The sequence below is a fragment of the Neophocaena asiaeorientalis genome, unplaced genomic scaffold (genome assembly GCF_003031525.2).
Source record: "Neophocaena asiaeorientalis asiaeorientalis breed wild unplaced genomic scaffold, Neophocaena_asiaeorientalis_V1.1 scaffold78, whole genome shotgun sequence".
Taxonomy (NCBI): Eukaryota; Metazoa; Chordata; class Mammalia; order Artiodactyla; family Phocoenidae; genus Neophocaena; species Neophocaena asiaeorientalis.
This window is the reverse complement of record NW_020175018.1, coordinates 14,977,836-14,991,371: the sequence shown is the minus strand read 5'-3', so window position 1 is coordinate 14,991,371 and position 13,536 is coordinate 14,977,836. Positions and strand designations below refer to the sequence as shown.

Genomic DNA, 13,536 nt, shown 5'->3' with positions numbered 1-13,536 from the left:
CTTCGTGGTCCGTAGATAAGGGGGGGGGGGAGTAGGAAGATCACTTGAAATTCTGTATCCATAAATGGTAGAGCCGTGTGCTCTTTGTACACGAGACTTAATGAAAATCATATGTTTCACAAACACGGGTTGACCTTTTTGACACATAATTCCTAATTAACGGTGGAAATTCCACAACGTGGGCTCACAAGGCCGTTCAGGCCTGTAGAGTTTGCTTTCCCCAACTTTCGGGCAGAGACCCGCAGCCCAGGGCCCGCGACTTCGCCCTCCCGACATGGGCTCTGCCGCGGTGAGTGCGCGGGGGCCGGAGCCCCGCACCCTCTCGGCTCGCGGCAGCGCCCAGGGGCGGGCGAGGGAAAGAAAGTGAAAGAGGGAGAAAGAGAAAGGGCGAGAAAGGGAGAGGGAGGGACAGGGAAGGAGAGGAAGAGGAGGGAACGCGCGCGGGCGGGCGAGGCCTAGGAAGGCCCGGCGGCGGACACGCGGCCGCCTAGACCCAGTCCCGGCGCCGGCCCCGCGCTTACCTTCCAGGTAACAGCTGGAGGAGGACGAGAGCCCCTTCTTGGATTTGCAGCCCACCAACTTCAAGCAAATTTCCAACATTTTCGCGTGCCGGCGGCGTCGAGGCCGGCGCCCTGGGCTGGCTCCGCGGCGCGGCTCAAGCCCGGCTCTCCCGGCTGGCCCCGCCTGCCCTCCCGGGCCCCCGCGGCCCCGCCATGCCGCCTCCCTGCCGCCCCGCGCGCCCGCCCGTGGCCGCGGCCGCGTCTCGGTCTCCGCTCCGGACGCGCCTGTTAACAAAGGGCCAGGAGCCCGGCCCGCGAGGCCCGCCCCCGCCGCCTTAACCCTCTCCGCGCCGCGCCGCGCCCGGACCCAGAGCTTCCCGGCGTTCTCAAGGCCTAGGCCGGCCGAGGACCGTTACCGCGGTCCAAAACCGAGGTCCCGCCAATTTCTAGGTTAAGGAAAGAGAGGGTGGTTATTTTAAGCGCGGCATTCACGGGTTCTCAACGTTGGGAAGTGCAGTCCTAACACCCCAAGAAAGACACCGACAACTACGGCAGTTGGGGAGGGCAGGCCTGCATCTCTGTGGCAGGAGGCGCCCCCAACCTGCACCACTTAAGGCCAAGCGAGTTCCACTGGGCGCGGTGCCCTGGCGAACCCAATGTCCCTAGACTGTTGGTGAATAATGCAAATTCCTCTGGAATTATCAATTCTGGTCTCATTTATACTCAGTGAGCTTACTGTGATTCAGGCTAACTCAATGGGTGTCTGAGGAATGAATAATCAGAGAGCTGCAACCCACATTACAACTACACAAGTTTGCAACACATTTGTCAAATCATACATCCAGACTAGGAGACAAAAGAGATGGGCAAGTTCAAATTCAAACATAACTTCTGATAATTTGTAAAGGGAGCTTAGTCTCCACAATGAGATCGCATCAGGGTCATGGCCTGTGTCCCTTCTTTAAGAAGCCTCATTTTCTTCAACAGAGAAGTCTTCCCTTGTTTGGTGTGTGCCACGGGGGGCCATTGTTTAAAATCCATTTCATTGCTGTACTTGGCTCAAATCTTTTTATAACTAATGATAAGACAATATCATAAAATATAACAACATAATAAATAACAGTAATCACAATAATGTGTTCCTTGGCACAAAACTGGAAATCCAGATCAGTGGGAAACCATATGGAATCCAATCATATCAAATAATTTAATAAAAATCAGATAGGGACTTCCTTGGTGGCGCAGTGGTTAAGAATCCACCTGCCGGGATTCCCTGGTGGCGCAGTGGTTGAGAGTCCGCCTGCCGATGCAGGGAACGTAGGTTCAAGCCCCGGTCCAGGAAGATCCCACATGCCACAGAGCAACTAAGCCTGTGCACCACAACTACTGAAGCCTGTGCGCCTAGAGCCCGTGCTCTGCAACAAGAGAAGCCACCGCAAAGAGAAGCCCGTGCACCTCAACGAAGAATAGCCCCCACTCACCGCAACTAGAGAAAGCCCGCTGGCAGCAACGAAGACCCAATGCAGCCAAAAATAAATAAATAAATAAAATCAGATAGATTTCAGTAACAATAGGGAAGTGAAGTTATCTAAATAGTGTTAGATAACTAAATTGCAATAGGGAGAAAAATTAAGTTAGTACACATCTTAGAGCACATGAATACTAAGAGCTGACATGTACTGAGATCTTACTATGAGTCAGACTCTTGTGAGAAGCACCCTCTGTTCATTACCACATTCCATTTGCACAACTATCCTGTGAGGAAAACAGAATTATTAACTGATTCTTCAGGTAAAAATCTGAAGTTTAGAGAAGTCAAGCACCTCGCCCAAAGTCCTATGGCTGGAAACAGGCGGAGCTGGACTCAACCCAGGTCCACCTAGCTCCAAGGATCAGGCTCCCGACCAGTGGATTACGCAGCCCCTTCCCACCAAGAATAAATTCCAAGTAAATTAAAGCTTTGGATATCTATATCTTTGCTTAAATAACTAAGGTTGTCATATGTTTCAGAAGCAGCCTTGGTCAAGAGACCCCAGCTACGGTGATCAGCTCCAGAGGCAAAGCTGGACTCGTTTGTGGTCTAGCCTAACCTGCAGTGACAAAAACCTGGGTATCTTCAGTACACCCGGAATGGCTAAGTAACAAGATCTTCACTCAGGTCTGCCAAAACTAGTACAGGACAGTTCAAGATTGGACTGGATGTGACTAGTGTATATCACAGGGTTTCTCAGCCAGGGTGTCATTAACTTTCTAGAGATGTCCTGTCAGATTCTGATTCATGTACAAAATGTGTTTCTACTGCAAGTAAGGGACCTATGGTTTGTGTTGTAGTACCAGGTCAGGCCTCAGAGGCACCTAAGAAGACATAGCAGTTCCCATCGCCTGGAGACACAAGGCTACAGGGCCACCAGGTGACAAGTGACTGTGGATGCCATCTAGATTCTGGGAGACACTATCATTCTGCTAGAGAGCCTGTTTGTAATGATAGCCAGTTTGTTTAGTGTTACTTGAAACTTTCAACCTCCAGTGTAATGCCAAAAATAAAATCCCAAAGGGTGCCACCAGTACAAATAAGCTGAAAACTACTGTGTTGGTGCCATTTTAGAAAGTTAAAGGTCTTTGGACCAGACTATAATAAAGTCTGTCATTATACAGCATTTAAGATTTAATGGGCTGTATTCAAATAGGCACCTTAATGCAAAGGATTATACGTTAATGGACATTTTTGCAATTCTAACCATATCCTTGAATTCTATCAATTAATACAGGCCCAGGTATTTGTTTGCATGTGCTATACTTTATATGAGGGTGTAAGTTTATTTTAAAAAGCTAATGACTGTTACTAATATTCTGCTCTTGAGTCTAAAATGACCATATCCCTTTGGGGACTTCCCTGGTGGTCCAATGGGTAAGACTCCACGCTGCCAGTGCAAGGGGGCCCAGGTTTGATCCCTGGTCGGGGAACTAGATCCCGCATGCATGCCGCAACTAAGAAGTCCGCATGCTGCAACTAAGAGAAGCCCTCATGCCACAACTAAGAAGTCCACATGCTGCAACTAAATAGCCGCATGCCGCAGTGAAGGTCAGACGCAGCCTAAATAAATAAATAATCAAATCAAATAAAATGACTTTATCCCTTTAAAAACTCTTAAAATGAGTAATGCTTACAAACTGTGTCCAAATCTTTTAAAACTTAGTTATAAAACCATACATGAACAGGTCTGGCAAAACACTCTGAATTAGCAGCAACGAATGTTGAAAACATCGTCAAGCTGCACAGCACCAAATTAAACCAGTACTGTTCTTTCCAGATCTGGCTTTTGATGCTCTTTGAAGCTTATTCACAAGATACAAAAACCATTCTGTTACAAGCAAATAAGAGAGCTTCAATCTCCTTACTAGAATGAAGAAAGGCCTGAGAAGGATTCCCTCTAAGCAACCTTAAACCTAAAAGCCATTAACTTAAAGAAGAAAAAAAAAAGGAAAACAAACAAAGAAATTAAAAGGACTGTGAACTAACGTGTTTGCTACATTACATTCAGTTTGGGAAAGGAATTATACTTTTAATATGTGCCAGGCACAAGCCTCCCAAAAACCCTACGAATTTTGTGTAGTTTAAGTTCATTTCACAGGTAAGGAAACGGGGGTAAGCAGCGATTGGGACAGGTAAGTATTCTGTCCAGGTTCACACACCTAGAAGTAGTAAGGTCTAAAGCCCTTGAACTTTCCAAAATGGACATAATTTGCAATTTACGTGAACGGTGGATAACTGTAGCAAAGCCAGAGGATGAAATAAAAATCATTAACTATTGAAAAATGTGTCTTAAAACAATTCAGGGAATTAGAATGATTGATATTTAAGAATATTTTAAAATATATTAAGTATATTAAGAAAGAAAGAATAAAGGTCCTTAATTACATTAAAGTATGGGATCTGAGCTGCGTGTTTCTAAAAGTACAGCCCATGGACAACCTATTTTGAATCGCCTGGGGTACTTACTTAAAATGCAGACTCTTGATCTCCGTTCTAGACCTACACAATCAGAATATACGGAGCGGGCTGTATCTTAACATGTTCCCCAGATGATCTGTGTGCATATATTAGACATTTTAAAAATTATGTTTATTATTTTCCTTCTTTCTTCTTTTTGGCTGCATTGGGTCTTAGTTGTTGCACGTGGGCTCTCTTGCTAAGGTGCACAAGCTCAGTAGTTGTGGCGCGCGGGCTCAGTTGCCCCACGGCATGTGGGATCTTAGTTCCCCGACCAGGGATCGAACCCACGTCCCCTTCATTGGAAGGTGGATTCTTTACCACTGGACCACAGGGAAGTCCTCACACTTAAGTTTAAAAACCACTGTTTTGGATGTGGGAAGAGCTGCTTCTTATTTTCCCTGGGAATAGGACAAACAGGGACGGATATTTCTAAAATTTATTCATTTGAAAGCAATTTGTGAGTTAAAGAAATTGTATAACTCTAAACAAGTTACCAAAAGAGAACTCTTCTCTGAAAATTTTGGATACAGATTGAATTTTTTTAAAGTTTGGAGTTCAGTCCTATTTTTTTAAAAGCAGGGTGGACGGGTGGACAAGGGCCCACCACAGAAGTTGGTCAAGGGAAGAAAGCAGGACACAGATGCAGGATGCGGAATCTCCACCTGGGAGCAGCAGGATGGCGGTGGGAGTTTAAGGCAGACAGATGAATCTGACATGGTGCCTGGTTTGGGGCCCCCAGGACCAGATGGTCCCAGATCTGACTGATCCCTTCACTGTTTCCAGCCCAGTTAATAACTTTAGGAGGAAAGAGCAAAGATCTTGAGGTATGTGTATGCTATTTCACATGCCAACAAAGCCCACATCCTCTGATTCTGCAGACACTGTCCAGTGAGAGACTGCCAGGTTCCCTAGTGATGTGGGCTCAACCCACTGGAGAATGCAACTTAGACTATCACATCAATCATACCCACTTTCGCCCCGGTAAAGGGCATACAAGCAACCCTTTAAGTATCATACATTTTCAGTGAGATTACACTGTTTATTGGTCAAGTGTCAGAAAGGTCCAGGGACTCTGGTATGGGGAAACCAGGTGAGAGGGGGAGGCAACACAGTGGGGACTGAATGAGGTATGACATCTCGCAAACTTAAACTCAGTCTCAAACATGCCACTCACTGTGATAGCTTGGGCAAGTGACTCAATTTTCTAGTCTGTAAAATTGGGGGATGGACTTAAGAGTAGCTCTCTCACTGGTTATGAAGATCGGAAATAATGTATGGAAAGTGCCCAATGCAGAGAAGGTGGTCAATAACTATTGTTATTTCCAAAAGAGGCCTCTTAACTATATCAGGTGATGGTCTGTTTACCTGCCTAAGTCTTACTCCCGTAAGTCAAGAACTAAAATTAACAAATGTGATATGTGCAGCTGATTCCAGAAAGCACAGTCTGAGGGAGTGAAAGCAGTCTGGAGGTTTTCCAAGGGACGAGGAAATCAACTTATTTTATTAAGGGAAAGAAACACTAGCTGTGGGGTAGGAGTAGCAACCAAGGTTCAATGTCACACAGAGTCCTATCTTTAATCCTAAAGCCAAAGTTTTACAACCACAGCTTTGTGGCAAAACACAAACTCCACACCCCACGTCTTTAGTGGGGGCCTATTTCAGGCCCAGAACTTGATGTGCAGGCCACACATAGGACTGTCTTTCATATAACACTGCTTGTTTTGTTAGGCCCTTTGGTATTTACAGAGCTACAATTCTTTTTTTTTTTTTGCGGTACGCGGCCCTCTCACTGTTGTGGCCTCTCCCGTTGTGGAGCACAGGCTCTGGACGCGCAGGCTCAGTGGCCATGGCTCACGGGCCCAGCCGCTCCGCGGCATGTGGGATCTTCCTGGACTGGGGCACGAACCTGTGTCTCCTGCATCGGCACGTGGACTCTCAACCACTGCGCCACCAGGGAAGCCCCAGAGCTACAATTCTTAATGGGGGTGCCAAATCTAAACTGCTTTAGAGTAATTACATCCACTTTCTAGAAAATCTCATTTTAGTCAGATTTTATTATATTTTTTATAATCAACAAGTCAAACATAATGATTAAACAATTCTTCTCCTGGAAGAAACTAATATTGTTGGTATGCCCTAAATATTTTTTATTAATTTTTCTTAATCATAGTAATATATCAATACGTACACGGTTAAGAATCAAATAGTACTAAAAGTCTTATAATAAAATCAGTAGTCCCCTGACTCCATCCCCTTGTCTGTTTCCCCACAGGCAGCCTTCTTCAGATTTTTAATATCCTCATATTGTTGTTTCTGATTCATCAGCTTTCCACATTATATATTAACTTATTATAGTAGTATTATACTATCACCATCTCCAACTTCCCATAACAATAAAATCACGATTTTTGGTTAAATCATTGGTCAGTGTTGATATTATTATGATGATATAAATATTGTTCATTGCTCCACCAATAATATACTATGAATGTCTCCTTTATTATATAACTTTGTTTATCCTGGGGATATTAATTGCCTTGATTTTTTCATTTGATTCATCTTCTCTATGCCTATTACTGTTTTTTCCCCAAACATTTCAAGTATCTGCCAAACACCTAGTAGAATTTTTTCCAAATACTAAGACACTTAAAATATCCTCAGTTCTGTGTACTGACTTACATCCTTATCTTGCTGGAATTCATCATCCAGTAGCTTCCTGGCAGGGTGAGGGGAGGTGCATGTCTAAAAAATGCCTTTCCATTCCACTCAGTTTGGCTGGGTATAGAATTCTAGGTTGAAAATCATTTTCCCCACTTAATTTTGAAGGCATTTCTCTACTATCTTCTAGTTTTCAGTATTGTTGTTTAGAAATGCAATTCCACTCTGACTCCTGATCCTTTATATATCACCTGCTTTTCTCTTTGGAAGCTTTTAGGATCTTCTAATATTCTTGGTGTTTGGGAGCCAATTAAATTCAAAGATTTGTCATTTAACTCCAGAAAATACTTCACTAAGCTCTGGAATTTTTCTGATACTTATTGTCTCCTAAATTCTCCTCCATTTTCTCTCTTTCTGGAATTCCTACCAGATGTATACTGAAGCCCTGGGATTGAGCTTCTAATCTTCTTATGTGTTCTCCTTTGTTGTCTAAGTCTTTGTCTTGTGTTTTGCTTTCTGAGATGGACTATTTGCCAAGTCTTGTGTTGAATTTTAAATTTTATATCATGTTTTCAGTATTAAAGAGCTCATTTTATTCTGATTGTTACTTTTTAGTAACACACTGTTGTTTGACGTTTGCTGTATTTTTCTCTGAGGAGAGCAGTGAATAGTTCTTCTGAACTCTTCTTCTGTTTCCTGCATTGTCTTTATTTCCACCATGTTCCCTTTCTCTGTGAATTTGTTTTACCCTCTATCTATCATGTAGAGACTTTTAATTTGGCTGTCCATTCATTATACATGAAAGAGGAACTGAAAAAATATGCATGGAAGTGGCACAACATGTGGACTTCAGTGAAAGAAGGTGGTGAGCCTACTTTTCCATCAAGAGAACCCCCAAATGGGCTTTTCTCTGGGACCATTCAATTTAATTTTTTGTTTTTTTTCTCTAGAAAAGAATCTTTCCATCTCTTCTCTGTTAGGGCTCTGGCTACCAGGTATTGGAAGAGGCCTTAGAATCTCATTATTCAGCACGCAGACTTAAAAAAAAAAAATCTGCTCTTGCCCACCCCACTGTTTTCAGTCCAATGGCTTACCTGCACCCCAGCTGGGGGTAATATCCCTGAGTCTGGAGCCTTTATAGGGCAATTTCTCCATAATACTTCTCTCTCATGTAGGTGGGAAACAGAAGTGGTCATTCGGCTGTACAGGGATGGGGAAGGGTGTGAAGAATCTAAAAAGTCCTTTACAGACTTCCAACTGATCCCCTTGATTTCAGTTAAGGTCTCACGACCCCCTTTTTTCTGTGGTACTAATGCCTCTAATTTCTGACTTTTTCTCTCAGGTTCTTACAAGTAAACTGGCTTACTTCTAATCAATGTCTCTCTTAGAAGAGGTTAGGCTTCAGCTTCTTCGATTCTGCTAAGTCTATTACCACGCTTTTGACTGCCTCTCATTTTCCAAAAATGTGTTCACCTTTCTTATCTACTTTCCCCTTTGGGTTCATTTTGTACTTATGCATTTTCACTTTTCAAAAAATCTTTTTATTATCATTCCAGTGGGGCTTGGGGGAGGTAATAGAAATAAAAACAGGTCTGCAAACTTTAATCATTTTAAATTAGAATCTAGTTTTGGGACTTCCCTGGTGGCACAGTGGTTAAGAATCCGCCTGCCAATGCAGGGGACACGGGTTCAATCCCTGGTCTGGGAAGATCCCACATGCCACGGAGCAACAAAGCCCATGTGCAACAACTAATGAGCCTGCGCGCTAGGGTCCGCAAGCCACAACTACTGAGCCCGCATGCTACAACTACTAAAGCCCGCGTGCCTAGAGCCTGTGCTCCGCAACAAGAAAAGCCACCACAATGAGAAGCCCGTGCACCGCAACGAAAAGTAGCTCCCGCTCGCCTCAACTAGAGAAAGCCCACGCGCAGCAAGGAAGAGCCAACACAGCCAAAAATAAATAAATAAATAAATAATTTAAAAAAAAAAAAAAAAAGAATCTAGTTCGACCATTTTACAGATGAGACAACTGAGGCACAAACAGGCTAAGAACACTTGTACAAGGTCTCATAGCAAGTTAGTGGCAGAGCCAGGAAAAGAGCCCAGATCTCCAAACCACCTTGCTAGATTTTTTCGATTATGTGACACCCACTAGGCACCCATAATTAAGAGCTGACAGACTAGTTTTAGGATACCAGGCTGAAAAAGTATTTAAAATTTGTTGCAAACTACAGGTCTCAAATCTTAATATTGCTGGTGGTGAAGAAACAACCAAACCCTGAATTCTTAAATCCGGTCACATAACGTAAAGTTAAATTATAAACAGTTATTTTATTAAACAAAAATAGTTTGAGATATTCTTATTAAAATCTAAGTGCTTGAATTCAGCTTAAAGAGGTTTTGCATGATTTCATGAATTGTCTTTTCCCTTTTACTTTGGTTAACTTTTGAAATAAATGCCACAGAATTTTATTTTAAATCGTGGAAAGTCTTGTTTGTTTGTTTTTAATCTGAATAATGAATAAAGATTAAGATATCTACAAAACAAACAAGTCAAAAGTAGGAATGTTGCAAAAATCTAAAGGCGATAAACTATCATCATTATGATAAGGTAAATTTAATCTGCCTTAAGTAGAACTGGTTGATAAAAGAAAAGCCCAAGCACTGGTTATTTACAAACAATACTTTTATTTTCAAACACTGGTACTGCTTTTGGCTTTTATAGTTTTGTTAAGTCTGAACTGGAAAACCAATGGTTAATTTTTTTCCTCTCTTTCTCTAAGACTAAAAGAATCTGCCAAAGCAGCAGACCAGGCCTAGGAGATCACGTTACTTTGGGGGTGGGGGAAGGAAGGCAGCTGGAGGGGAGTGTAGAGAGAAGGGCCAGAAGGGAAAGAAAACAAGTTGTCTGAACCTCCCCACAGTGTAAGACCCAGCAGGGATTAGGAGGTACGTGAAGGAGCCCATGTTTATCCAAGTTATCTCTGGGGCAGCTGAAGTGGGCTGTAAAAGTATGGGCTCCTTTGATATTAAAATCTTCTCAGCAATAGAGCTGCACCCGGGAAAGCAGATTTCTTGGTAATGTTACCAAGGCCTGAAAACCTAGAAATGAAACACTCAGAGAGCGTTAATGTTTGTTTCTTCAAAACATTCAGTACCAATTTGTTTTGTTGTCAGGGTTTTAAACATACAAAGGACAAATGGATCCAGAAGATTGCTTCCCTACACGTGTTAGAAATTACTGTTGTCCTTAGACAAGTAATGACATCTCTAAATGAAAGAGTACTGCTCTTTTTCCTCCTAAAGAGACAGATCTGGCATATTGATCCAGAACTACATACTAACCAGACAAGAACAGCTACGGTTAACATTGGAGAAACTGCTCATTAAATGGCACTGTCAGGAGGAAAGAGCCACTTGAAAAGAAAACTGCAAAACAAAGTCAACCTGGCAGAAGCTGTCCTCTTGTTTGCTACCCTTCCTACGAGCTGGTATATAAAATCTGTATTCAGTAAAGCAACTCCAGAATTGTATTTAATCACTAAGGTATCTTCACATTCCCTAAGCAATAGTAATTCATATTTATGGCTACTTCACCATTAAGAACATTCTAGTGCAATTCTAAAACAAAAGTAAAATGAACTGCTCCAAAAGGTTTAGGCCAATAACCTCATATCAACTAGACTTTCTTTGATGAAAAAGTAATGGGAATCCTACATAGACTAGTTACAGGAACTGCCAAGCCCAACAATGTCCCCTAACATCTGTTCTCCTCTCTCACCATCAACCCTTAAGTTTTAGATGGACATATGGCCCCAGAATAAAGACTACATTTCCTAGTCCCTCTTGTGCCTAGTCATTACCATGTAACTAAGTTTTAACCAATGATATGGCGAGCAGCACCGATACATGCAACTTCTGGGTCAGGTTCTTAAACGGAATGAGAATACTCTCCCTCTCTTTTCTACTTCCCACTGCCTGCAAGGGGACAGGCTTGCTGGAGTGGCCATTTGGATCCTGAGGTAGAATCCACACCTTAAAAGTAACAACATAGCAGGTGTCTGATTCTGTGGAGTTCCCATACACATGCAGGACTGCTAATGTCAGCCTGTTAAGAGAAGCAAGAAATAAACATCTAACTGTTTTAAACCGCTGGTATTCTGCATCTGTATAACAGCCATTTAGTCTTTACGGTAATACTAAAAGACCAGTTTAAACTCCCGTAAATCTAAGAATTTCCCAAATCAATTGTTTCTTTTCTTTATCTATTAAAAACTGTTAATTGAAGAGCAAGCGTTTGAAATTATCATATAACCTTTAGAAAATGAGAAAGTGTCTTAAACGATCGCTGTGAAACACATAGTCCAGTATCCAGCTCATAACAAAGACTCAAAAATTACACATTAATTATTATTGCTACCTTAACTGTCCCTTCCCCTTTCCAGCGTCTCTGGTACTGGTGTGAGGAGGATTAAAAAATTCTGTGTTCTATCACATATCTGATAAAGAATTTGTATCCAGAATACAGAGAACTCAACACACAATAATAAGGCAGTAGGCAAACCAATTAAAAAATGGATAAAAGATTTAAATTGATGTGTCACCAAAGAAGAAATATGAATGGCTGATAAGCACATGAAAAGACGCTCAGCATCATTAGTCATTCCAGAAATGGAAACTAAAACCACAACGAGGTACTTCTTCACAGCCACTCAAACAGTTATGATCAAAACGACAGACAAAACCAAGTGTTGGTGAGGATGTGGAGAAACTAAAACACTCATACGCTGCTGGGGGGAACATAACATGGTGCAGCCCTACTACAGAAAACACTGTGGTAGTTTCTTAAAAAGTTAAACATAAACTTACTGTAAGACCCAACAACTCTACTCCTAGGAATCTACCCTAGAGGAATGAAAACATGTCCACACAAAGACTTGTACATGAATGTCCACAGAAGCATTATTCATAACAGCCAAAATTGGACACAATCCAAACGTCCATCAGTTGATGAATTAATAAACAAAATGTATATCCAAAGAATGGAATAATATTCAATAATAAAAAGGAATGGAGTACTGATATGTGCTACGATACAGGTAAACCTCAAAAACACACTGTGATATGAAAGAAGCCAGTCACAAAGACTACATATTGTATAATTCCATTTATAGGAAATGTGCAGAAAAGGCAAATCTATAGAGACAGAAGGCAGATTTAGCGGCTGCCTGGGCATGGGGGTGGGACTGACTGCAAAGGGGCACAAGGGATCTTTTTGGGATGATGGAAATGTTCTAAAACTGGACTGTGGTAATGGCTGCACACTATATAAATCTACTAGAAATCACTGAATTGTACACTAAAATGGTAAATTTTATGGCATGTAAATCTTACCTCAAAAAATGTTAATAAAAAAAAGGAGAAAGCAATGTGTTCTAAGAGTTTGACCCCATTTCCTGATTGGATGTCATAGAAAGGATGAGACAGAGGATTAGAAATGCAATACGTTTGGCTGCTCAGTTCCATGCTGTGAACCTAAAAAGACCATACTCTATGTGTTGCAGGTACGTGGCATCTTATTGAGAGATGCTTCTAATAAGAGCCACATTCCCGGAGAGGAAACGCGCACCAGTTCCACCCAGCCCTGACACCTCTACTGACTCCCAGCATACTCCTGGCTAAGGAGTGTATGTGAGGGGGAGGACTGTATATACAACTAAGATAATCAAGACCTGGGTGGGAGTGGGAGATGTAGCCCAGGTTGATTAAAATAGAGACATCTGAGAACGCCGGCAGCCTGGCACATCAAAGGCTGAAAGGCACAGAAACACATCTCCCACTCATAGGAAGCACCTGGATACTCTCACAAGTAACTGCCGCTCTCCAGTCTGCAGCCTTCACAGAGGCCTGAAGGGCTGCAACTTTAAGAGTTCCCAAATATACACCCTGGCACCACCCATCTTCTGGACAAACAGTCCAAACTGTTAAACTTCTCACAGAAACCAAGAATCAGAGTAAATTAGTTGAGATCAAAACGTTAAGAAGAATATTTAAGATCTATCGTAGGAAAATTTCTAGGTAGGAAAATTTCTAGGTGGTAAATATTATGTTTCCAAAGTACTAGGGGAAGGAGAAGCAACCAATGAAATACTGGAATTAACAATAAATATTTCACGAGTCTTAGGGTTCTGATAAACAAATGAATTTCAAAGGTTAATCAGTCAATAATTCTCAATACTGCCCAGCGTTTTCCCTTACTTTTTCTTGTCCCATCTCCAAAACAACTCAAGGGAAGTAGGGAGTTGTATTCCCAACAAAGCCACAGTGACTGAAGCCCAGCATGAAAGAATCCCAAAGGAAGAGGGACTCAAGAAAGCCAGGCAT

At 42.3% G+C, this 13,536-nt stretch overlaps 1 protein-coding gene across 2 annotated transcripts in view; it reads right to left on the bottom strand.

The window, feature by feature from the left end:
• ABL1 (ABL proto-oncogene 1, non-receptor tyrosine kinase) overlaps nt 1-13,536 on the bottom strand; it is a 132,189-nt gene that overhangs the window by 44,189 nt on the left and 74,464 nt on the right. Inside the window, exon 1 of one of the 2 annotated variants that reach the window (XM_024762369.1) lies at nt 522-731. The exons of the other annotated variant lie outside the window; for it this stretch is intronic. Within the exon in view, the coding sequence (XP_024618137.1) occupies nt 522-600 (79 nt within the window). The 5' untranslated portion in view covers nt 601-731. Of the gene's footprint in view, nt 1-521; nt 732-13,536 lie in introns of those variants that run through there. 2 annotated transcript variants of the gene reach the window in all.